Here is a 27830-nt window from a genome sequence, read left to right as displayed (position 1 = left end):
TGATCCAACTTGGAATAAATATTCCCATATTTCTATGAAAAATTATGAATGAATTTAACTATAGTAAGTTATTCCTTAACATTTTTCAAAATATACAGTATATGTACTTACAACTTTATACTGTGAACTTAATTGTTTAATATCTACCTTCATGCATGGAAGAGTTTTTATGTTATTATAAAGTATACTTTAATAATGTGATAAAGGAGAATTACATGGTGTTAAGAAATTATGTTAATGTAATGGGCTTTATGAATTCACAAATTAGCTGAGCACTGAGAGTGATTGGAATTAGATAGGCAAATCTCTTGAGGGGAGTAGGGGATTGATGTGCAAAAGATTATTTCTAAGAGTGAGAATAGCATGTGTATGGCCCTGTAGCATGAGGGAACATAGTAAGTACGAGGATTGTAAGAAGTATATCTATGGTAATGATCATGAAGGTGAACAAGGAGTGATTTGAGGCAACTAACAAGGGTAAGGCCAAATATATAACAGTCAGCATATTACAGCAGGCTGTCCGGCGAGCCGGCCCTCCGCCCGCGCTGCGGGGTGGGCAAGCCCCCGCGGGGGTCTCGGGCTGCCAGCCCACTGCCCCGCCTCCCCGCCACCCGCTAGGCGTCGTCCGGGGACGCCCGTCGCCAAGAGAGACCCTCAATCACAAGTCACTCCGCCCTCCCCACCCTCCTCGCCGTGCCACGCAACCCCGCCCCCGAACCGCCCTTCCGATCTCCCTGCAGTACCCCTCACCCCTCGCCGGGAAGAACGCAGTGGTTCCAGCAGCCGTGGCGGCTCTTTGAGCCCAAGGGGCGGGAGCGGCAGCCATTGGCGGAGGCCGCTGCCTCTGGCTGTCAATCCCGCGGCCCGGCCCAGCCCCACCGGCGGAGCGTGGCAGGACGCAGCGCCGCGGGGGCTGTCGGGACGGCTCCAAGATGGCCGCGCGCTTGGGGTCCGCACCTGCTGGCGGCCCCGAGCCCCGTTCACTGCCACCGCTGCTGACCAGAGCCGCCGGTCGGCCCGGCGACTCCGGGGGCTGACCACGCGGGGCGGGAGGCCGCCATGGCGACCCTGGAAAAGCTGGCGAAGGCCTTCGAGTCCCTCAAGTCCTTCCCGTGGCCGCCGCCGCCGCCTCAACCCCCTCAACCGGCACCGCCGCCTCCTCAGCCCCCTCAGCCGGCACCGCAGCCTCAACCGCCGCCGCCGCCCTCCCAGCGCCCTCAGCCGGCACTGCGGCCTGAACCGCTACCGCCGCCCGCCCAGCCGTGGGTCAGGAGCCGCTGCACAGACGGTGAGTCCCTGCGGGCCCCTCCCCAGCCCTGCGCGGGTCTCCGTCCCTCTTTCGGCCTCCCCCGAAGGCCCCGAGGTGGTCCGGGCCCCAGGCCTCAGCTTTCCTGGCTGCGAAACTCGGGAAGGAACGGGGCTGTGTTGTGATCCGAGGCCGCGGGTCCTGTTCGGCTTCCTCTGGGCCACTCCAACCCGTCTCCTCATCCGGGCCAGGTGTAACATTTTATCTTCCCTTTTCAAGTGACGGTTTAAAACAGTGTTTCAGATAACTGTCAAAACGCTTTGCATGCAAAACACTAGGTTAACTTAAGGGAAGGAGTAGGAGAGAAGGGGTAAAGGAGTGAAGTTCACCGGTCACTTCTGTGGGGGTGGGTTAGATGGTCACAGTGGTGAACGCTTAACTGCTACATGGCCCCGTGCGCTTACCATCATAGTCGTTACTGTTACTAACCCCGAACAGCACTGGTGTTAAGGAGGCATGACCATGGAACAGGTGCTCATTGAGCTTAATTTTACACAAACAGTAAGATTTCCAAGGAATCAAGACAGGCAGTAAATGCCAGCTGCAGAGGACAGCTTCTGCAGGGTTGGGAAACAGCATGGCATGATCAGAAATTTAGTTTGACTGGCTTGAAATGTAGAGGGAAAGGGAAACTTCACACTGATGAATCAGAGAGGAGATAGCTGTTTTTATTAAACTAAAATGGTTAAATGAGCCTTGTTGGTTAATGATTTGCCTTAGCAATGTGAATTTGGATTCTGCAAGTATTTTATAAGTTCTGTAAGAAGCTTGTTTTAAAATTTCAGAACTCTTAAGGTATTAGAAGTTCAATTTTTTTATAAGAATTTTTTAAAAAGTATTTATTTAACTCAATTAGAACGGAGTTCCTTTAACATAGGAGACTTTATTATCTCATGTATTAATACCCTCTAGAGGTACACAATGAAAAATGTGATTTATAAACAGACACATACAGACACAAGGAAAACAGAGCATGCAGTTTCAGTAACAGTTTAAGAGAAAAGTCAGAAACAGAAATTTTCCCTGGTCAAAATATCAAAAAAAGCACCTGGGGCTTATATCCCTTAATTGATTTGAGCTCTAAATGGACAAAAACACAATTTTTTTTAAAAACTTGCTAAAAACAAGATTCTTTTTCACGTTGAATAATTTTGAAGTTTAAATACATACCAACAATAGAACTATGAGGGAGGAAAAATATAAAATACTGATTTTTTTTTTTAATCTCACTGTAAGGTGCATTCTTAAATACATAGGAGAGAACTGTCATGATTTTCGTGACTCGCTTGCAAATAGTTCAACAGTATTAAAAATGATTGAATTTAGGTGGTGGGCATATGGGAATTTATCATCCTATTAAACAGTTTTCTGTACTTCTGAGACTTATAATAAAACATTGGAAGGAACCTGTTAGACATAATGCTCTATGTGAAGTAATTTGTTCCCTTTGTGAAATTCTAGGAAGGTTAAAATGCATGTTCATAACATCAAGAAAATCACACGCATTTAAGATGTAATCAGAACTACCTGAGGATCTGTGAAACTTGGTGAGTTGGTGAATTTTTTAAAATGTCTTAAAACATTTTGTTTTTACAAAGATTACAGGAGTAAGAGAAGATAAATTTTAATCAACTCTTAATATTTTTTTCCTGGTTGATGTGATATAATTAAATGTGGGAAAAAAAGGTAAATTCTAAAAGGAGACACTACCTTGATGGTTTTCTATGGAGGAAACTCAAGCAGGAGGAAGTTTAATTTAAAAACATAAATTACTGCTCTTTGTAATACATTCTAAGTTGTCATCCTTTTGAATGCCTTCCTTTCCAGACAAGTGTGTTATTCTGGGAGATCATCAAGACTTCTGGGTATTTGGAGGTACTGACCTAACCAGTGGAACTGCTGATTTATAAGAAGTTGTCCAGAATTTTGGAAAACTGATTAGTAGATGTAAATAATGTTTCCTTGGCAAGTGATGACAGAAAGTGACTTGAGTGAACTTTACTTTGTTTTTAGGCTGATGTACCTAACCATGTATGTTAACAATGATTACAGGCTGGAGACCGAGAAGAACTACCATTTTTGCCAGCTGGGATGCAGAAAAATTTGGACTTCTGGGTTCCACAAATGGGCTGATGTAACTGAGACAGAAAACGTATCTTCTTGGTCAACATGTATCTCAGGGTAATCACAGATATTATTACCTGATATTGTTTTAATTTGGATAAATACTCAGGAAAATATAAGAAATAGAGTTTGTTTTTGCTTTTACATCAGCTTGGCAAAACAAAACAATTACTAAGCACAAAACAATTTTTTCATTATTTTTAAAATATTTTAGTTTCTATTTATATTTGTTTTGTGATAAGTAAGTAAAATCTGTAAGCTCAGAAAATAGTCAAACCTAGGAAGCTGCTTCTGACAAGTGAATTAGCTTATTGAAAATCTGATATAGATCCTTGGCATTAATTTTCAAGTTTTTACAGTTTCCTTGGATTTCTTCTATCTAGGAAAACAACATGCTCTTTTAAGATGATTATACTCTGATTATAGTCTCTCCTTTATGGATTCCATACTAAATTGTAACCATAGGTATATTTTACCATTTACAAAAGTGCCTGATTGGGAAGTATAATACAATGATTTTGTAAATTGAATTACTCTAAAATTTCAAGGATTTATTTTTAATTCAATTATGATTAATTTTCATTTGTCACTGGCTCTTAATGCTTTATTTTAAAGTGTCTTTCATAGGCCCCCTTCTTTCGTCTTCTTCCTTTAGGCTCTCTGTCCAGTAACTCTAAGTTCTTACATGTTCATGGTAGTCTTGTGTGTTTTTTTTAAAGGCAGGTGCACCAAAAAGCACTTTCCTGTGACTATCCTCTATTTTGTTCATCATTTATGAGTCTAAATTTTATAGAATTGATTTAAAGAATGTCATATCTTTCTTAACATTGTGTCTGGTTTTTAAAATGCTTTCCTTCTGACTCATTTCCGCATACTTTAAAATAATAATATGAATCAAATAAGTATGGGAATAAAATCACAGTTACTTGTATCACATTTGATTCCATTTATATTGCAAAGTCTTATTATTATGTTGGTGTTATGAACATGCATTTCATAATACACTTATTTAGATGAATTAGATCTTATTCATTAAGGTCATTTACTTTTAGAAATATGTAATTTCTTGTGAATACATGTATATAGAAATACATGTGTCTTTCTGTAATTTAAGCAGCTTAAAATACAGATAAAATAAATCCAAGATACAAGATAATATGCCTTTCATTAATTTAAATTCATGGGAGTTAAAAGACAATTTGAATATTGTTTCCCATTTTCTACTAGCTTCTTGATCATATTCAGCAGCACATTTACCTTTACATATAGTTAAGGAATCTTTTTTATTTCTACTGTAGCTCTGTCATAATGGAAACTCTGCAGCAGATTCAGCTGTCATCTGTCCCATGTGGCCAAGTGCAGAGGTGAGAATTCTCATTTGTGGGATGACTACTCACAGCTTTAAATGTTTTTACTGTAACTGCTCTTATAAGGTAGTAAGATAGAGAGAGAGAGAGAAAAACAGAAGAAAAGTGTTCTCTCTGCATATTCCCATGTGTGTGATGGCATTAGTCTTCTGCTGTATTTTTCTAGAATGTGTGTGCGTGTGTGCATGTATGTGTGAGAGAGAAATGTCTTGTCTTTGTCCTAATAGCCACTCTTCTCTCCCTCTAGTTTTTTCTCTATCCTCCCCTCCTTTCTTTTTCTTTTTCATCAATATCTTCTCTTTCAAAAAATTCTTGATAAATCAAATTTCCAACTTCCTCACTTTAAATATGGTAAAGTTACTTGGATCCCCAACGTCAAGGGATCTCGTACTTTAATGTCTTTAAGGATTGCCAGGGACACCTTTTAAAAATACAGATTTCCAAGCCTTACTTTGAGCAGTTCTCTTCCAGTAGATCCAGGGTGAGGCTGAGCATCTCCGAGCCTTCCCCCTTCATATTATGGTGCAGGGGATCAGGGGCAGTTTTCCTCTGGGTCTCCCTGCTGTTGCTATGAAAAGTGGCTACAGCATCACTAATATTTTTCTTTCTTGTTTTAATTGCATTAATATTATCAAGCAGTTAATAGTATTTTCTTAAAATGATGGTCAAAGGCATAGGCATTTGATTTATAATGGTATCTGCAAACCAATCTTTTACTGAATTAATTTGTTTGTTTTGCTTGTATTTCCACAATTGTAAATGCTGTGAGTTAAGTGACTGCTTTGCTTCAACTACAGGAGAATGTGAAAACACTCCAGGAGAGAGAGGTTGCATATATCAATGCAGACTCATACACAGAAGGTAAATTTTATTTCAGATTGTCATTAAATAGTATACCAGTATTTAAGTCTATCAACTCCAACTCATAAACTAGGATTATCCTCTTTCTATGAGATGCCTCAATAATACCTCCATTTTTCCATTTTACCAGAGAGAACATTATTATGATTCAAATGAATCAATATGATTCATAACTAAGCTATTGATCCTAATTTCTTTAGTATATTTACCATTTGCCTGTCTTGGATTACTACTTAAAACTTTAGTACTTTTGACATTCTTCCTGTGGAGCTATTTTTAAAAGTTGGGCTAAAGTATTTCATACAGAAATAGTTCCTGTATATATTGGAACAACTCTGAAATAATCACCCACTACAGACTTCCTTTTTACCCTGACATGTGACATGTGCATCTGTAGGCTTTCATCGTATTATGGTTATTTCTAGGTAAGTGTCACAGGACACATGTTAGTTACTGACACTCTCTAGTCTAAAGTCTTGATATTGAATTGAATGAATGAATAAAAACATGAACATTATGGCCTTACCACTTCCTTTGCCATAGACCCCTTGGTACTGCTGCCGTAATGAGCAATGACCCTGTTACTGCAGGAGCTGCGGCCTTAGCAGCAGAGTCCGCCTCTGCAGTCTCCTATCCCGAGTGTGTGCTGCAGCCTCTCTGGCTCCTGAAGAGTTATTTCCACCTTGTGTTTTAGTTTTAGCCAGACTGTCTGTCTGTCTGTCTATTTATCTACCTACCTATCTATTCTAAAATTTTATTTATTTGTTTTTACTGAAGTACATTTGATGTGTAATATTAGTTTCAGGTGTACAGCAAAGTTACTCAGTTATATACATATACATATACATATACATATACATATACGTATACATATACATACACTTTTTTTAGATTCTTTTCCATTATAGGTTATAATAAGATACTGAATAAAATTCCCTGTGCTATACAGTAGGTCCTTGTTTATCTGTTTCATATATAATAGTGTATATCTTATTCCTGAACTCTAACATATCTCTTCCCTTCCCCCTTTCCCCTTGGGTAACCATAGTTTCTTTTCTATATCGTGAGTCTATTTCTGGTTTGTAAATAAGTTCATTTGTATCATTTTTTTGTTTGTTTACATTCCACATATAAGTGATATAATTTGATATTTGCCTTTCTGTCTGACATACTTCACTGAATATGATAATCTGTAGGGTCCAACCTATTTTTAATTCTCCAGGAATGATGCCTTCATATTGAAATCTGTTATATCTTGTTTATAATTAGAAAATAAAGTTAGAATTAAATACAGGTTTGAAGTCCATTTGGAGGTATTAAAATACTCTCTTATTTATTTTGCAGGCAATTATACTTTCAGAGTTGACTGTACACCCATTCTTTTCCAGTTGGTATATAAACTGACAAAAGAGGTATGTAAATAGATCTGTCATAATGTTTTCTGATGAGTAGATAAATCAATAACTTGTTTTCTAAATTACTAATATTTAAACTGGTGACAGACAGCTGATTTGTATAAATAACAAATCAGAACGTGCTTTAATACACTACTTATGTGACATAACTATGAGAACAGTAGTGATAGTCTCTGTTCTAATAATAGTTCCTAATAATTGTATACATTTGTTAAAATGTGCAGGGTCTATTGTTTCATGGGGCAGAGTCTCTTTGATATAACAGAAAGAATACTGAGCTGGGATGGGGAAGCCTTGGCTGTGAAGATTGCCTTGGTTATTCATTCATTCATTCATTCATTCATTCATTCAGCAAGTATTTATTGTGTGGTTACTATGTATCAGGTCCTATGAAATGAATTCTAGCAGCAACAGTGATAAAAGGACAAGGTTACTGAATCCAAATACTTTGTAATCTAGAGAGGCCACAGACCTGTAAATGAAGACTCATACTTCACTTGAATATTGGATACTATATACAGTGGAGGACAGTTGTGGAAGAGAGAAGCTAAGACCCTCGGGTAGCTGGTGAGGTTGGAAAGCATTAGAAGGTGTTCACAGAAGGATTAGTGGTTAGGCTGTAAAATTGAAGGATGTGAAAGTGGGGAGAAGGTTTCTCCTCAGAGGACACAGGACCTAATAAAGACGTGGATGTGTGAAAGAACATTTCCCGAACTCTGGGTAATGCAATATAACCTAAATGTAAGGTGTTGGTGAAAAAGCTGGTAAGAAACGGGGCCTGAAACATAGGCCTAAATGTTCATAAATCTGGTGATGGAGAAATTAAAGAATCTTTAACAAGGTTGTACATTACCATTTTTTTTTCATTAGAAAAATTACTCTGTATCAGTGCAGTGAATAGGTTAAGCTGTAGTAAGTCTAAAAGCAAAATGGAAATAATTCCACATACTTATTTAGCAGACAGGAATTTATAAATACTAGTTATTGATGTAAAAATTACTCTGAAAATGCTAATGCACTCTGAATCTCTAAAAATTATGTGATCTACTCATTGAGTATATGTGTGCTTCATTTAAATAACCCCCCATTATAGAATTTAACTGTAGAAATGTTTCTTTCAAGTAGGTATCACTTAGATGACAGTGGGAAGTAGATGGCACACCTCTGTGGTCCTCTTTCCCAATCGCCCTTCATCTTGCCCTGTCCTTTTCACTGTTAGTGTCTTTAACATCTCATCCTCCCAAGTGAGCATCCTCCCATGCCCATCACAAATCCCACCATACTGGGAAGCTTAGGTCCTTGATTCTTTTATTGAAATGTCCCATAAAAACATCTAATCTAAAAGCACACTGTAAAGATAGCACTTGTTTGGGAATCCTTCTCAGGAGATACATTTACACTCTGTCCTACAGAGGAGGCTCTTGCCTTTATAGGAGGGGTAGTAAGAATTTTAGGGCCAAGAAGGAGAAGCTTAGGTCTATCCCCTTTATACATTTATTTAATAAGTATTAAATGTGTAAGTGGTTACCATAGTGACAGGGTAACTCAAACATAGATTCTGCTAATAGTGTGTTACCTGTGTAGCCAGGAGAGACTATGATCAAGAATTTTCAAATCCAAGATAGAGATTAAAATCACCAAAGTGAATACAGATAAAAGTGGCAAGCAAAAAATAAATATCTTAGTTTATTATTTTACATGTTGGAATTAAACAGCCTGCTTAATGGGCAACTGCATACTTTTTTCCCATTTTACAGCCTCTTTTATGTTAATTTGAATTTAATTATCATGCCACTTTAGATACAATATATTTGTCTTTCAGAGTTTTTGTTTTAGGTAGGTTTTTTAACAGTTTAACTGGGAAATTAAAATGTATCTTTAGAAGTTACATTATCAGGATGAACTAATTAATTGTTCAGAAGAGAAGAGTGAGATTTTATAATCTTGTTTGATTTGATTGTCAGTGGAGGAATCAGACATCATTCATCTGGAGAAATGCTACTGGTTGCTGAGGGCTCAATCCCGAACTGGATGATTTGATTTAGAGACATTTGGCCCATTGGCTTCACCACCAATTCATCCATCCCTGAGTGAAGGTGGGAATCCTTCTATTTTCTACAAATGTTCTTTGCTAAACACGTGAGCCTTGTTCCACCTTTGGAGCCTTGCGTAAGTCGGTTTACCTTTCTGCACCTGAATATTCTCATATATAAAATCAGTTTGACCAAGACAATCATTATGAAACTGTGCTCCAGTGCGGTGCCTCAGCATCTGGTGCAGGGTCAGGGTGGTGGACACTGAATAGGCAAAGCTCTAGCTTCCACACATGACCCCACCTCTTCCTCAGATGAGTAGTGTCTATTGTATTTCTTTTATATAGAAGAAGCTTCCACTGCTGTATCCTTCCCCCACCCTTAAAAAATTAAGAAACCACTGGACTAGACCATCTCTAAGGTCCCCACTTAGCTCCAAACTTTTCACTACTATATATATATATATTTTAAATGAGGTTTACAAGGAGAAGTTGTGGGTGATAATCACAAAAACTGTATTGGAAATCTGAAAGCTTGTGTTCTGCTTCTGATTCAGACCTTTTTAAAAAAATTTCTTACTTTTAGCAAGTCATTTAACTACTTCTTAGCTTCAATTTTCTGCTCTTTGAGGGCACAGAATTAGAGTCTTGAAATAGTCTGTATTCTTCAGGTTTCTAGTAAGTTTTAGAAATATTTGTTAGGGGAGCTAGAACAGACAGGGCTTCCACTGTGCATGCAGCAGTGCAGTTATCTTTTTACCTTTTTAGAATTAGAGATTGAGAAATCATTTCATTTGAAAACAAAATGATTCCATTTATTTTTTATGAAAAGTTTAAAAACCACAGGATTAGATTATAAATTGCCCTTTATTTCTGAAATTTAATATATTTATTTATACAGATTAAGTGGTACAATGAAGACTGCAGTACAGAATTTCTTTCTCTTATAGTGTGTTATAGTATTCTTTGCTTCATGAAGGAGCTGTATGAAGCTTGTTAATAACAACACAGTATATCTTTGATAGAGTTCAACTTTTCTTCTTTTTTCCTTTTTCTTCTTAGTCTTTCCAAATTAGGATAATTGTGGTCTCTGACTTTTTTCCAGTTAAATTTTTGAAATATATTTTTATTTTTTACATTCTACAATCACTTTTGACTTTTGGAATTAATATAAGATAGAGACAGGTAGGCAGACAAAACCAAACACTAAATGATAGTATTTTCTTTTAGGAAGTTAAATTTTGGTTATAATTATGCCAGGGGAAAAAAAAAAAACTTCCTAAGACAGTGGAAACTACTGACAACTTTAAAAACTACGTCAGTTTATGCGAGTCATGCCTCCTTTCACAAGCATGTCGTTATTAACAGGAAGTTTGTTGGCTGTGATTTATTCTGAGTTCCTATTTTACAGGTTTATTTAATGCTTTTGGTGAAAATCATGACAGCCACATAGATTTTAAGGAGATATCCTGTGGGTTATCAACTTGTTGCAGAGGACCTCTGGCTGAAAGACAGTAATGTAAGTGTGTTAAACATCACAAAATTTGGAACCTATATACAGAGAAAAAAATTAGCATCCATTCATGAAAAAAAATCAAATGATTGAGGCCTGAATTCTCATCCCTTTGGCAAATAGCAATCTCTTGCTCAGGTTTTACTGAGGTCAGTGTAAAGGTTCAATCATCTGTTCTTTTTTACTGTGGAGTAATTTAAGATGATTGTTATTAATAATGGTTGATTTTCCAGGTGAATGTACAATTCATGATAAATGAACTACATCAGTCATGATGTGTTTTAAAATGTTAAGCATATAGAAAATATTTTCTTGTAGTCTATATAGAAAATTTGTCCTGCTTAACTTGAATTCCAACTTATTTTCTATCACTGTGTATATTGATATTTTATTAGCAAAATTAAATTTATGATAAAACAATTTTATTAAATAGTAAATTTATCTTTTAAACCTAGCTAAAATATTATAGCATAATTTATAAGCATATTACATTAATAAATCTTAACCATATTTGGTTAGGAAAATGCAGCAGTTTACATTTAATTGGAACCTAATTCTTATATATTCACTAGGGTCATTATCACTGCATCTTTCTAAAATACAGCTTCACAAATACTGCATATTTTGGGTATGATACTTAATAGTTCAATATTCTTTAGTAATGTTGTACTGTGATGCACTAAGTTATTTAATAGCATAATTAATACACGGCTGTGTGAAGTAGATAATTATTTAATCTTAAAAATTTAGATTTCTTTTATCTTCCCTGATAGTATACCATTACTCTAACCTGGCTTTGTGATAGATTATTTGTTCACATTAAAGTTCTGATATTAAAGAGGCTGAAGTCTTTGTTTCTCAATTGAGGTTAATTATTGTCTTAAATTTTTTTTAATTTTTTTTTTGCCAGCGGACTAGTGGAAGTTAACCATATAGACTAGCAATTTTGCTGATAAGATGTTAATTAGCAAAGTGCTGATATTTCGGATTTTTAGCTTGTTGTATATAAGCTTCATTGAAGATTTGAAATTGTTCTTAGGCAAAAATATTGGGTGCACATTAATTACACTGGAGAGGCAAAATCTTTATACAGTCATCTCTCATTATCTGCTGAAGATTGGTTCTGAGACCCCCTCAGATACCAAATCCATGGATGCTCAAGTCCTTATGTAAATTGGCATAGTATTTGCATATAACCTATGCACATCCTCCTGTATACTTTAAATCACCTCTAGGTTACTTGTAATACCTAACACAATGTAATTATTTGTAAATACAATGTAAATGATATGTAAATAGTTGTCAGTGAATAGCAAATTCAAGTTTTGCTTTTGAGAACTTTCTGGGAAAATTTATATATATATATATATATATATTTGATCTATTGTTTATACCTGTGAATGCAGAACCAGTGGATACAGGGGGCTGACTGTACCAGCTTTTTCTTGATTCTTAATGTAGATGGAATATTTTCAGCATTTTAAGAATCAACTCTGAAGTGATCAGTTTTAAATATTAGAAATTAATTTAAAAGTTTGAATTACCTTCTCAAAATCTGTGAGATATTGTATAGTAACTTGGCCCTTCTTTTTCAGTTTGCAAGAAATTTAACTTTAGATTTAGGTGAAGGATAGGGTTCTCTAAGCTGGCTAATAATATAAGGAGAGAGACTTATGAAGTGTACAGGAATTCCTACAAGTTCAAAGGAGTTTAAGGACACAGTGTCCTCCAAATAAGAACTTAATCCAGAATGTAGTTGTTTGAGGAACTAAGTAATTTTACTAGGGCAGCTTGTAATAAAATGTATTATACTTCAGAATATGAAAGTAATTTCCCTCCATAAGAGTTTCTTTTCTTTAGTTTGCTTCAAGGTATTTGATGTTGACCGTGATGGAGTTCTCTCTAGGGTTGACCTGAGAGACACGTGGTTGCACATTTAGAGATCTGGAAGGACAACTGCACCGATGATACCCTGGTAAAGTCTGATTGTATACATCTTCTTGCATGTAAACTTCCAACAGGAACATAGAGTGAAGAATTTTTTAAAAGAGGTTGAGAAAAAGTTTTCTTACTTCTTCTAGGTTCTATATTATGCTACTCAAAATATTCATAGCCAAAGATGCAAAATTGGGAAGAGAATTTGCCTTAGAAAATTTAATAAACTGAATGTATTATGTAAAAAAAAAATGAAACCACTGGAAAATTGTCATAAATTTTTAAGGCAAACAAGCAATCTATTTCTGTAAAAAAAAAAAAAAAAAGTTGCCCGAAAATACTTTATACTTCAGCTACTGGCTAATAAAAATGATACCTTCTCTTTCCTAACTACTGATTTGGGTTTCTGGTTTTAAAGGAATTACATGTGGATCTATCCTACATTGTAGAAGACACATAGAATGCGCATGATACCACAAAGGTGAGTCCAGCAGAAACTAATTTATTCTTTTATAAAAATACATTATATTCTGAATTGGTATACATACCTTACATATACATACTTGAATCACTTCTACATCATCCCTGCTTAATGCTTATTTGAACCTGTGGTTACAATACCTCCAAGTTGTCCCTAAAGAAAGCCCATTCCACCTTTAAACAACTCCATTAAGTGTTATTTACATAAAAACATTATATTTTATAATCTAGGCATTTTATAAAATTTAAGTACAGACAGCCCTTGACATCTGTAGTTTATAATCTTTACTTCTCCCATTTTAATACATTATGGTAAGACAAAACTTATATTGAGCAAAAGAAGCCACAGAATAAAAGAACACATTGTACAATTCAATTTATATGAAGTTCTAGAACAGAGACAGAACTAATGTCAATAAGTGTTACAATAGTGATTTAGGAGATGGGTGATTTAACTGGGAAGGACCATCGGATATTTGTGATGATGTAAATTATTTTTTATCTCAATCTAGGTGGTGTATATAGTTTTAAAAATTTTTTTTCAATAATATTGGTGAGGGTCTGTCCTAAGTTCTTTAATAGCAGCCAGAATAAGTGTATAATAGCAGAAACAAGCATGTACTTTACAAAGAATAAAGCATTGAATATTTTTAGTTTCACAACATTTATTGAAGATATTATAATAGGTTTGCCTTAATGTCTATGTATCCATGTGAAACTGAAGATAATCCATATATGTGAGACACATATGAGTTAATTTGACCCTTTCTATTCAAATGTTGACATGTACCAAGTAGCAGATGGTAGGATGTAGACCATAGCGGTCTTATACAGGCTTAGAAAAATAAGTAACATTTTTTTTTCAATCACAAATCCAGAAAAAATCATCATAGTTTTATTAACTGACACTCAATAGAAATAAATAATAGAAATGAATTTTTCAGGGCTTGATCTTTGTTTGGGAATCCAGATAACCGTCTTCATTTACTTTTCTGCCCAAAATTAAGGTAGCCATTTCTATTTGGTATATATGAAAACAGAAACATAGGAAAGTTTTTTTAGGAAATACCTTATGTAGAGATACAATTTCCATCGCCTTTTTTCTGGGTATTTGATAAGTATTTAGGTTATCATTGCTGTCTATTTTTATGTAAGACCGAGTTTCTTCTTATGGCTGTACTTTTTGAACATTAAAAAAAGATCATTTAGCTGCTCCATCTCCGTGTAACCATAATAATGAAATGGTAAAAATTTAGAATAAAATTTGGACCTTTCAACCAAACCTATTACCCATATTCACTGGTGACTAGACTGTGACAATATTACCCATTATTTTGTACCATTACATTGGTATTAATATACTTTTATGGAAGTTGCATCATGAAAGCCAATACTTACCATCACACTGATTTAAAATCTTTTCTTATAATAAATGGTATTATATATTGAATGAATACATGAATATCATTAATAATAAATATTAAACATCATTAAATAATAAATCATTAGATAATAAAAATATAATTAAGTAATAAAAGCTAAGAACATTATTATTCATCTAGGATTGTTAAGGTGATTGTTCAAAACATGAAGTAAGAAGCATTTGGTTATATTTTTGCCTGCCAAGAAATATTGTCTACTGTATATAAATGTAATTTTTGTTACACTATGACACCAAAAAAAAAAATACTTCTTTATTCAACTTGTGAAATTAATGTTAAAATTTATTTTGAGAAATGTTAATATTGATACTCATTTATTATATATATTTAGTTCTTTTAAATCTCTTAAGAAGTCTAATAATATTGCCAGATGTTTTAAAGAAGATCGTAGAAAATTGTTAGGGTCAAAGTGCATAATCCAGAGAGTTTGGAAAGATGCTTTCAAAGTTAGTAAATAGTCCTTTTTCTCTACCCAGAACCTTTTGTGGGTTCTGTTAGTAAACTTCACCTTGAACCAGAAGATACTGTGAATTATTTCCCAGGTCTTACTGGAGGAAGATTTTTGGTGATAAATTGCCCACGTTATGACTCACTACTTCAGAGTTTGGTTACTTTTGAACTTATTCTTGCTGGCCTACTTTCAGATGAACACATAGCATCTACATTAAATCATTAGTTTTCTTTCAGACAAATGACCATTGCAAGTTTAATAAAACAGATTTTATTCAAATAATATAAGAAGATGAAGATTTAAGATATTCTTAAACGTTGTTTTTCTTTTAGAATGGCCATCTTAACTCTAGAGGAATATCAGATCTGGAGTGTGAAAAATGTTCTTGCCAATGAGTTTTTGAATCTACTTTTCCAGGTATTTTTAAGGTAGGTGACAGAGACCGAGGGCAGTGATACCAGTAGTTCTACATCTTTTCAATTATGTAGTAGTTAGACAACTAGACTACAAAACCATATATTGTCAAAAGAACTGCATTAACCTGTACACAACCTGCAGATTGTAAGTTAGAGCGTGCGTGCTTCTCAGAGTCACAATATGCATGATAGGAAAGTAGAGTATAGCTGATAATGTTTATCTTAATAACTCATGATAGAGCAGATTGTAAACACATAGAAAAAATTTAAAATGTAAAAGCCATTATAATTTGCTATTTTTCTTTACTTTGTTTTTTTAAGACCCTTCCTAACAAGTAAGGCAGTGTGGACAGAGACATAGATCATAAGTCGGCAGCTGTAAATTTTTCACAAAGTATACAATCTTTCCAGTTAGGAGGTTATTTTAGATGCAAAGCTGTTTCTTAATTTTCTTTTTTTTTTCTTTTTTTTAATTTAATTCTTTAGAAGGCCCAAAAAAGATTGAAGGAGAAAGGAGGAAAGAAAAGCTGTCAGGGGTGAACATGAAATCATAAAACTTGCCAGATTTTAACTATTTTCCAAGTTAAAGTAGTTCTCTTTGCTCCAATTTAAAGAAACAACTTATAGTTTCCCATTTTTCATAGTTCTTCATAAATATATGTTGATTTAATAGTATTTTACAGGGTGTGAGTAGGGACAGACTGGAAGTTCAAGATTTGTAAATACTGACAGGTATATATAGACTAGATAAACAAGTTTATACTGTATAGCACAGGGAAATATATTCAAGATTTTGTAGTAGCTCATGGGGAAAAAGTATGAAAACAAATATACGTATATTCATAAAGTACTGAAAAATTGTGCTGTACACCAGAAATTGACACAACATTGTAAACGGACTATAACTCAGTAAAAAATAAAAATAAGATAAAACTGTTAGAACACTATAAAAAAAGTAGTATTTTAGATTTTTCTTATTTTATTCTCCTTTTCTTATAAAAGCACCCCTATGAAGATCAATAAGGCTTGATATCTTTATATCTATCATGATCCTCCATTGTAAATACAGAGTAACCTGCCTGTGACACAGCTATGTTAGAATAAATGAAAACTGAACTCTTCCTGACAGCTAATAATTAATGTATATTTAAAGCATATGAAATCTGATAAGCCTATGATACCCATTTAAATCAATCATTTGCTCCACTGTCAGTTATCAGCCAGGATCTAAGTTGATGTCTTTATAAAATATAAATAGATATAAAAATAATATAAACCTACTATAAACAGAAATGACTTGCTTAGTAATACGAAAATTGATCAGCTATTTTTATCTCATTTAAAATGATGTCCTCAATTACTTTAAGTTATCATTAATTATATAAATATTTTGACCGCTTAAGTTTGTGTCTGAGTCACCTTGCAGATCTTACATAGCAAAGCATTTTGAACTTCTATATTGCCTTTCCTATTTTCTCATGTTTATCAGGGACTTGCATAGGCACTATTTTTTCTAGGACTCTATAAACAGATGTATGCCTGAGATTTTCTTTTGTGTCTGTGTTTCTAGCATTATATTACTAACAAATTTTTTTTTTGTTATCAATCTAATTTTTTTTCTTGGTAGATATAGTCTTTTCAGCCCTTTCAAATATATATATATGTAGTCAGTTTACCATTTTGTGTCAATTTCTGGTGTACAGCACAATGCTTCAGTCATACATGAACATACATATATTCATTTTCATACTCTTTTTCACCATAATTTACTACAAAACAGTATTGGATATAGTTCCCTGTGCTACACAGTATGAACTTGTTTATAAATTGGGAGTTTGAGATTTGCATGTACTAAAGATTAACATTACATTTTATGATGCTTACTTTATCCCATATTCAGACATGCTTTTAAAACTTTATTTTCACTTAATATATAAGTAATCTGACTTATTCTAAATTATTTTATTTTCCGTCTGTTTCTAAAATAGAATTAGCTAGTTAATTCAGTGATAAATGCTTGAATTATACTTTTATTTTATTTGCCAAGATCCCACTCCTGGCTGACCATTTTGGTTATTTAAGTATAAAGTAAGTAAATGTCAGTAGAATTAGGAAACCATTCCTGTGGTAATATTATTTTCAGTCCTTTCAAATAAACTCAGTGCCCAATATTTTGCAGAGGAAGCATTCTACACATGATCAGGATTTCTATCTTGTACGTTTGTCAGAAAGCTTCAAATGTTAAACAGTTTGATAGACAGAATAGTGCACCACACTGACCCCTACCTATATCCATGCTCTAATCCTGAAATCTGTGAATATGTTATTTTACATGGCAAAGGGGATTTTGCAGATGTATCAGGTTATGGACTCTGAGACAGGGAGATTATCCTGTATTATCTACATGGGCCTAGTCTAACAACAGGGGTCCTTAAATATTGAAAATCTTTCCCAGCTGTGGTCAGAAAGATATGACTTTGGAAGAAGGATTAGAAAGCTATAAAGCTGTTAGCTTTGAAGATAGAGGAAGGGCCATGGGTAAAGAAATGTGGGTGAACTCTAGAAGCTGGAAAAGACAAGGAAATATATTCTTCCTTTGACCTACAGAAGGGCATACAGCCCTGCTGACATCTTGATTTTTAGCCAAGTGATACCTGTTCCTGACTTGACCTACAGAACCATAAAATAATGTTTGTGTTGCTTTAAGCTGCAAAATTTGTGATAATTTGTTACAGCAGTGATAAAAATAAGTATAGGGGAAGTAATCCAACTTTATGTATTGGAGGGCTCAGCATTTAAAGATGTCAGTTCCCCTTCAACTGATTCAAAGATTTATATGTGCACATCAAAATCCCCAAAAGGTAATTGTTGTTACTGTTTTTTTGTAGAACTTGACAAGCTGATTCTAAATACATAGAGAAGCGTGAAGGGCCAACAATAGCCAAGATGATATTAAAGAACAATATTAAAGGACTTAGTAAACAACATTAAGTCTATGTGATAACTACCTAAAGTTAGACATATAGACCAATGGAACAGCATTGAATTAAACTCTGTACCATACATGAACAGTAATTTTAGATAGATTATAAATCTAATATATTTGAAACATAAAGCAAAGCATCTGGGGGAGGGTAAAGCTCAGGTGGAATGTGTGCTTAGCATGCATAAGTTCTTGGGTTCAACTCCCAGTACCTCCATTAAAATAAATAAACTAATCCCACACCAAAATAAAGCATCTAGAAAATAGTGTAGGAGATATTTTAATGACTTTGAAGTGGCAAAGAGTTCTTAAACAGGACACAGCATGAAACATAAGAGTTTTAAGTTGGACTTCAGTAAAATTAAGAATTATTTTTATCAAGAGGTACCATTAAGAAAGTGAAAAGCTAAGCCATACGGTGGGAAAATATATTTGCTATACCTATATCCAACAAAAGACTTGTATCTAGGGCATATAAATAACAAAAACCAGTGGAGAAAAAGGCAGAACCTCAATATTAAAATATGCAAAAAAATTGAACAGGTGCTTCAAAAAAAAAAATCCAAATAAGCTATGGAAAGAGGCTGACCTCTTTAGTAATAATGGAAATATGTACTAAAACCACACTTGGAACACCATTAGACATCCACTACAATAGTTAGTTGTTAAGTGATATGAAGCATTGGTGAGGGCAACAAGCAATGGGGACTCTTACACATGGCCAGTGGGAATATAAATTCTTACAAATACTTTGGAAATAGGCTTTTTGAATGAAAGTTATATATGTATATGTGTGTATATATATGTACACACACACACATACACATACATACACACACACACACCCTATTACCAAGGGTAACCCATGTGTGTACCCTTCAGAAACTTCTACATCTGAGCAACAAAGGACATCCAGAAAATTCTCATAATCACTATTTCTTATAGCCCCAAATAGAAAATGACCCAAACACCTGTCAACAATAAATACATAACTATAAGTGGTGGCACATGCATACAAGTTGTATACTTTAAAGCAATAAAAATAAATATACTAGTTTACAGAAAACACTAGTGGATGAATCTTACATAATTTTGAGTGGAAAGTACAGGACCAAAAATTTCAAAAGCAAAAAAGCCAATCCATGGTGGCTGAATTTAGGATGGTGAATCCATCAAAGGTGTGCCGTAGTATCTGGGAAAAAACCCAAAGTGGAACAGCAATGTTCTGTTTCTTGACTGGATGAAGGTTACATAGATGTGTTTACTTTGTGAAAAATCACTGAGCTGCATACTTAAGATGTGTTCACATTTAATCATGTATGTTATATTTGCATTTTTTAAAAAAATGTTAGCTTGCAAAAAAAGATACCCAAAGCCTAAGTATTTATCAGTAGGAGAATGGATAAAACAAATGATAGTATATTCAAACAATGGAATACTATTTAACAATAAAAAAGAATCAACTGCTGATACAAGGATGAACCTCAAAAGCCTAATTTATACATTTCATTGTCAGGTAAATTTTAACTCAAAAGGTAAACAAAACTATAAACAGGCATGTGCCCTGGGGGAGGGGTGCTGTAGCCTTTGTCTCCTGAGACCTGTGCCATTACTGGCACATCTCGCAAGAAGAGAGGCAGAGCTCAGCCACAGCTACCATCTCCTGTTCATAGTGCCTGGGCGGGGGCAGGGCTGAGACCTGAAACTGCACGTGGGGGCTCCACAACATCCTAGGCAGGACAGAGACTTGTTTATAGCCCGAGGCAGGGAGGATCTTTCTATCCTGACACCTCAGAGAACTTGTGCTGCCAAGAGAATCAAGGAGCTCAGATTTGGCACACAGTGTAGGCAGGGCTGTTCCATGGTCTTCGCCGAGCCCACCTACAGACCGCTTACCTGAGGCAGAGCAGGCAGCTGCACAGAGCAGCAGAGTCCCAGCACCAGGAGAGGGCAGGTGGGCAGCCACCCACCTTCCTGGCAGGAAGACAGCACTTGACCACGGTGCTGGGATGGGGTGTGATCTGCCCACCTGCCTCCCCCTGAGCACAGCATGTGACTGTGGCATCAGGAGGGGGAGTGAGCTGCCCGCCCACCGGGTAAGAGCTCAGCTCCTGACCTAGTGTTAGGATGGGGACACAATCTGCTAGCCAGCAGCCACTGAGAGCAGCACAGATGAGGGCGTCAACAGAAGGCCTATGAAACAGCAAGCTGAGTTCACGAAGCAGGGCAAAGACACAAAGACCTCTCGATCAAATCATTAAGGGCACACCATCTCCAGGTTAAGTACATAACTGATACTCCTTAAGCCACGGTGCCAGAGAGATATGAGCAATGTGAAGAAGCAGAGAAACCACTCCCAATTAAAAGATCAAGAGAAATCCCCTGAAAGCATGATCAAGGAAATAGACATTGATGGCCTACTAGATCAAAGTTTCAAAAAAAGAGTGATCAAAGTACTGAAGGAACTAAAAAAAATAGGGTTTAGGTATATAAAATATGTCAAAAATGAAATAGAAACTATAGAGAAGAACCAAGTAGAATTAGTAAACTCATTGGCTGAGATGAGAGCTGACCTAAAGGCTGTGCAAAGCAGACTAGAAAATACAGAAGAACAAATATGTGATCTAGAAGACAGGACAACAGAAAGCACCCAATCAGAACAGCTGAGAGAAAAACAAATAAAAAACAATGAAAACAATATACGGGACCTATGGGGTAATATAAAGTGTGCCAATCTATGCATAATAGGAGTTCCAGAAGGGGAAAAAGAACAAAGGGGATTGAAAAGGTATGGGAAGGACTCATGACTGAAAACTTCCCAATCCTAAAGAAGGAATCATATCCAAGCACAGGAGGCTCAGAGGGTCCCAAAAAATAAGAACCCAAACAGACCCACACCAAGGCACATCCTAATCAAGATAGCCAGAGTCAAGGATAAAGAAATGATCCTAAAGGAAGCAAGAGGAAAACAAAGAGTGAGTTACAAGGGAACCCCCATAAGGTTTTCAGCTGATTTCTCTACACTATTTACAACAGCTAAGTCATGGAAACAGCCTAAAATGTCCATCAACAGATGACTGAATAAAGATGTGGGATATTTATATGATGGGATACTATTCAGCCACAAAAACTGACAACATAACTTCATTTGCAGAGACATGGATGCTCCTGGAGAATGTTATTCTAGGTGGAGCAGAACAGAAAGAGAAAAAGGAATACCATATGAAATCACTCATGTGTGGAATCTTAAATATATGCAAGGTCTTGTGGTAACTCACAGCAAAAAAAAATGTGACAATGAATGTATGTACGTTCATGTTTAACTGAAAAAGTGTGCTCTACACTGGAATTTGTCATAACATTATAAAATGACTATTACTCAATAAAAAATGTTTAAAAATAAGTAAAATAAAATATAACCTTTAAAATACTGTATAATGAGAGGTGTGATGTTCTAGTATCTGTTCTAAGAAGTACGTTAGACACACATAAGAATAACCAATGGTCAGAAAGATCACATGTTATCAGCTACCAACCCATGCAAATTAATGGCATTTAGGAGATATTCATATATGTGTGTACTTATATAAAATATGTATTAGTATATATGTAAATCAAATAAAATATTATAATCTAATGTAAAATCATATCAGCAAAAGCACTGTGCTGACATAAGTGTCTTGATGTAAATAGATTACAATTTTTTATTGAGTTGTCATAATGGGATAATATTGTGAACCAAGTGGAAGTTGTAAAAAAAAAGTCATCCAAAAAAAAAAAAAAATCCTGACTACATGAAAAGATGCACAGTTACTATAAGGCCTCTCCCCTTATTTACGATCAGTCTCAGAAAGTATCTTGGAATAAGTTAGCAGAATTAAAAACTCTAAAAAGACACAAGAATGCACTCTCTGTTAAAGAAACCAAAAGAAAAAACAAATGAATGGACAATTAAGATCCTACAGATAAAAATACCAATTATTATGGGAAATAGCCTTAAAATAAAAAATGAGATTATATTCTAATTTCACCTTTTGAATAAAGATATAGAAAATTTAGCTGAATACCTTCGTATTTTGCACTTATGAAGAAAAAATGTATTTGCAATGATAAAACAGCCATTATCCTGCCTTTTGAGTATTCTAAAGTTTTAGGTTTGAATATATTTCATCTTAAATGGTCTTAAGCACTATGCAGTGGTTGGTGTTTTAAAAATACCACTGTGTGTGAAACTTCTAAAAGTGATTCAAAAAATTTATATTTTTGTAATAATTTAGTAATGGCCCAGATATTTTTAACAAGATTACTCACCATGGAATGGTGCAAGATTTTTCGATGAGTTTATATTCACACATGTTGAAGATTTTCACTATATTATGAGAAAATGTCAACCGTGGCAGTATTTTGACTTGAAAACGAGGTAAGCTGAGAATCATATTTTAAGTATAAAATAAATGATTGCATTCCTTTAAAGACAAGAAATTAAAAGCATAATAAACTCTGACTTTGACACACTTAAAATGTAAAAATTAACATAATGTGATTTTACACACTTCTCTTTAACTCTTTCAGTACTTCCTCAGCCCCTTTCCCATTACACCCGCGTCCCCGCTCCTGACCCTTGTTGTACACACCTCCGATCACACGGGGGAGGGGGACCCGAGCGGTGAGGACCAGGGGCGCGGACACTCACCCGCTTCCGGCGGGCAAGGAGAAAAGTCGAAGAGGGCCCGCCAGCGCAACCGTCCCCTCCTGCCCAGACGGCCGAGGCCCCAGCTCGGTCAGGTCCACACACACCCCGGCAGGAAGCGGGCTCAGGCCGTGGGAAACCGGCGTAACTTCAGACAGCGGGCGGGGAGCGTCCTCCTCCCGCGGACACGCAGGCAGCGCTGTCCCGGAGCCTCCATGGCGCCGCCCGCTCAGTCCTGAGGGAAACAAGCTCCGCCCCCAGGGAAGATGCTGGCTGCTGACGCGTACTGCGCATGCGCACCGCCACCTAAGACACGCTGGCTTCGCGTGCCCCCTCCAGGTCCTCGAGGGCGGTGCAGGATACTCAAAACTCACTGTAGAACACGTGACCCCTCCCAGCCAGGATGCTAAATCACTGGAAATCTCAGTGCCCTGGCCTCTCAGTTGATGGCACTGGCGATGCTCTCATCCAGCCATGCCTGCTCTCTTGCCTGGCACATGCCTCAGTCCTTGGAATCACGCCTGAATCAGATTCCGTTCTGGAGGAAGGACAGGTGCAGGAGAATCTCAAAATTCCAGACTTAGAAGATGATCAGGAACCCAAACTCAACTCTGTCAACTCCCTGGGGTCCCCTGAGGAGTGTGGTTTTCTCAGAACCATCTGCCCTGTGTCAGGAGCAGACCAAGCCTCAGGTAGCTTAGAGAGGCTATTATGCAGCCCATGCTTTGGACGGTTCTCAGTTCTGACCTGCATGACCTTGAGACACTTTTGTAAATCCTACACTGTTTTCTCATACCTATAGTGATGGTTATTGACGACTGAGTTAATCCTCTTACAATGCTGAGGTGCTGTTGTTCCTTGGATAACCGAATATTTTGAAGGGATCAAATGTTTATCACTTCCCCCTAATTAAGTATGTTTTTAAAACCAGAAATGTTTCAGGGGGCACTCAGGTCCTCCTCTTGCGCCAGTTCCTGAGGTGTTGGCAGTTTCTGTTCTGAGCTACAGATCCTGATCCTGCCGGTGGTCTATGGTGATGCCAGTGTGTACATGCTCTTCCTTGTGCACCGGTGTGGAAAGGAGACAGCCTTTCCCCTACATGAGCCTGCAACATGCTGACACTCAAAGCAGGCACAATGAAGAATCAGCTAGAGCCCCCGGTACCAGCTGTCCCAGGTAGAAACACCTTCACCACAGTGTTCCTGTGCTCCTATCAGGCCTTCACTACTCCCAGCAGGCCATGCATGAGCAGTGTGACAGGTGACTGCCTGTCCCAGCACAGCATGGTGGTGATGTTCCCACCTTATCTGTTTGTCTTTGGAGTGTCCCCACACCTCTCTGAGCTTCACTTTGCTCTTCTCACAGGCAGGGTTGTACAGGCATGAACCTCACAGTGTTATGATAGGTAGTCATGGTAGCTGCTCACCCAGTGGCAGGCTTTGCAGAGAGGGCTGCTGGGAGTGCTGTGTGTCTTCACACTGGTCCTTCACTCTCCCCAATGAAAACAATCTTGGCCTTATCCTTCCCTGGCCTGTGGCCTTTCTCTGTTTGCAAACGAACATAGAAACAATCTGTTTGCAAAGAAGTTTTGAGGTTCTGTCCATTTGGTCCAGGAAATGCTGACTCTGCTAGATGTGCTGTTCTGTGGGCTCTCATGGGAGAGGCTTGGGCAGGACTTCCCTTGGCAATAAGCTGCCCCACCCAGGCCTTTCCGTGATCCAGACTCCTGGGACCAGGGTGCAAATCCCCAGCTCCCCACTTGTCAACATTTTGACTTGGGCAACTTTCTCAAACCCAAGCTTTGTCCACCCAAGGTCATCAGAGATGGGGGATAACAGGATGTCCTGCACAGAGTGTCTGTGCAGATTAAGTGAGGTAGAACAGACAGAACAGTGGTGGGGCCTGGCCCATTGGTTGGCAGAAGGGAGCTTACCATGTGCAGCAATTTCCGCGGGTCACCCAGCAATCTGCCCAGAGGCTTAGCCACTCCATCACTATCATGTGTCTGAAGTCCACTTAACCACATGGGAGAGAAACAATCACATATTCTGTGTGTAGCTGCCACAGGGAAAAGTGCATCTGAGCGGGGAGTAATACCAGAGGGTGATCAGGATGGTGGAAGTTGCCCCCTGGGCTTGAGCAGAGTGGAGCTGCCCTCCAGAGCATGGGGTTAGTGAGGATGGGCTTGTAGAAATGCCCCTCTCCTTTACCCATCAATGCTAGTTCCTGCGGGTACTGAGTCCCACAATCGGTGTGCTGCTAGTTCCCTCAGCACAGAGAAAAACCCAGGGGTTCCCACAAGGATTCGGCCATTTCCTCTGTTTCCTGAACTCCAACTCTGGTGACCCCACCTGGGATGCAGAGGTGAGGTGAGGCAGGGGCCTGTGCTGTCAACACCACTGCTCTACCCTGGGAATCTGGCACACAGTAGGTTCTCGGTAAGTTATTGTTGAATGAACAGCAATACTGGGCCAAGTTTCTGTGGGTGTCTGTGCCCCCAGATCAGGGACCCCTCAGGGCCCACCTCACAAGTGACATGAAAATAATAATGTCACCAGGAGCAATAACAGTTCCTCAGAATAAGTGGGCTTTTCCAAGCACTCTCCACCTGTTGCAAAGGCCTGCCAGCAGGGAGGTGGGCTGTGAGGCGTAGAAATGCACTCTCCACTGTAACAAGTAGAAAGCCAAGGGCCACAGAGAGGAGTGCCTTTCCAGTGTCACTGCTCACTTTCACACCTTTTGGGAGACTGGGAGGCTTTTCTACTACATTCTGGCTCTGAAGCACCAATACTGTGTGGACATGCCTCCCTCCCTGAAGCAAGGAAACACTAAGTGACTTGTCACTTGTCACCAAGCAGACAGGCACACTCCAGCTCATTGTGCCACCTGCAGGTTTTGCTAGTAGCAGGATCCTCTGGGAGACATCACACTCTCCCAACCTGAAAACAGGTGAACAGCTCACAGGTTTCCTGGAGAGGATGGTCACATGGCCTTGATCTGGCCAGTCAGCATTTTCGAACCTCCCTGGCCACTGTGATTGGCTCAGGGATGGGCACCAGTCCAATCAGGCTCCACGGAGATCAGGCCTTGTTGCTGGAATCCTTGGAGCAGAGAAGATCTATTTCAGTTGGGAGTTGAGGGGTGGAGATATCAGCCTGTGGCAGTTGGTGACTATCTTGCTCTCATAAAAGCAGAGCCATGTGAAGATGACACCAGTGGCAGAGCCCAGAGTTGGGGAAGGAAGACTTCTGCTGATGTCACTGAGCACCAGGTACAGCCCTGCCTGAAGCTGTCTCCCTGTGGATGTCTCAGTTAGGTAAGTCATTCTCTCCTGCCCTGTTTGCTTCTTTAAGCCACTTTTGTTTTCTGTCACTGGTTTTAAGAAAAAGTTTGACTATTCCTTCAAGCTGGCTAAATGGAGACCCTGGAACTGCAACAGTGTGGTGACAGGCAACAATGTGGCTAATAGACTCCAGAGGCCTCTGTTCAAACAGGGGATTGTAAATGACAAGGGAGAGTACACATGGCCTCAGTGAACAGATTTGCTAGTGGTAATTCTCAGTTCCTGGATATTAGAGTGCATGCACTCAGCCAAGTCTCAGCTCTGCTCTCATACCTGCTAACCCACACATCTCCTCTCCCACCTGCCAGGCCTAGGGGTGCTGGACAGCCCGGGCACCTGAAACATCCCAGGGCTTTGTGTTGTAATTTACACAGGCTGCCCCCACTTCTGAGGGTGAAGGTGACTGGGTTCCAGTTTACAGAGAAAACAGACTAGACGGTCTCACTGGTGATCTGTAGGGGTGGGACACCAATCTACCATCTGACCTATGAATTCAGAGTGGACAGCCTCCCCACCCTCAACCAGGATGCTTGCTAAGCCTAGGGGCTCAGGAGTCCTTCTCCCTCCAGCACCCCTCCTGGAGGTGACAGTGGGGGTGTGCTCTTCCCTATACAACATTCACCCATGCAGGGGAACACGTGTGACCTCACAGTCTGTCATCCCTTCCTTATGACCTGGACCTCCTTGGCAGGGCACGAGAGGTGCCTTGATGTGTGAGTACTGCAGTTCATGGGTGCACACGTGGGCAGGTGCACCATGACTGAGAGGACAGCACCCCAATTTAAGCCCCCTCCATGCTCAGATGATTACATCCTGGAATTGAGGGGTTCCCAGGGGTCAGGTGGCCAATTCTGGCCTTAGGGGCAAATTCTTATCACCCAGGGGGCTAAATTTTAATTTAAATTACACATTTACAATTCAATAGTCAAGCCCCTTTCTCAATAGCCTTGTAGCCTCTCAGCTTTTACCCCTCGCTGTGACCATGTCCTTAGCTTCAAATTGAGTGCCATTATGGACATTAACATGTCCCTGTCATGTGTCACATTCAGAGTAAGGGGCCACCCAAAACTCCCCTCCCTTCCCCTTGTCGATACCTCCACACAGGGAGTAGTGCCCTTTCGATTCAGTTGTGCAAATGTGTGAGTTAAGGTTTTAGAATGACCAGGCTAGGAGGGGTCTGCGCCACATGGCAGGGCAGGTGGGCTGGCAGGGGGTGATGGTTCACTTGTAAAACTCAGCTGTTTTCAGGCAGCAACAACAGACTGGCAGCCAAGAGCTCAGCTGGTGCAGAGTAAGCGGATTAAATGTGTTCACCCAGATGCCTCGGGGATGGCAGCCCTGGAATACGACTACAATTTAGGAAGGTGGAGGGTCCCCAGTGCCTGGACCTCCACCTTCTAAAAATCAGGACTGAGATATGGCTTTGAAATCAGAACACTGGAGTTCAAAGCTTCCCTCACCACTTGGTCAAT

General features: G+C 38.3%; 1 protein-coding gene across 1 annotated transcript; it reads left to right on the top strand.

The window, feature by feature from the left end:
* Positions 1-44: 44 nt before the first annotated feature.
* LOC141576110 (uncharacterized) lies at positions 45-21763 on the top strand. The gene is made up of 13 exons (XM_074358586.1): positions 45-63; positions 483-1288; positions 2768-2853; positions 3359-3487; positions 4729-4794; positions 5595-5658; positions 7003-7070; positions 9038-9169; positions 10517-10624; positions 12479-12593; positions 12972-13034; positions 15259-15354; positions 21480-21763. The coding sequence occupies exons 1-3, from the start codon at positions 45-47 to the stop codon at positions 2774-2776; spliced, it is 834 nt and encodes a 277-aa protein (XP_074214687.1). The 3' UTR covers positions 2777-2853; positions 3359-3487; positions 4729-4794; positions 5595-5658; positions 7003-7070; positions 9038-9169; positions 10517-10624; positions 12479-12593; positions 12972-13034; positions 15259-15354; positions 21480-21763.
* The last annotated feature ends 6067 nt before the right edge of the window (positions 21764-27830 follow it).

This window comes from Camelus bactrianus, chromosome 36 (genome assembly GCF_048773025.1).
Source record: "Camelus bactrianus isolate YW-2024 breed Bactrian camel chromosome 36, ASM4877302v1, whole genome shotgun sequence".
Lineage (NCBI taxonomy): Eukaryota > Metazoa > Chordata > Mammalia > Artiodactyla > Camelidae > Camelus > Camelus bactrianus.
The sequence above is the reverse complement of the archived record's forward strand: the minus strand, read 5'-3'. Positions and strand labels throughout refer to the sequence as shown.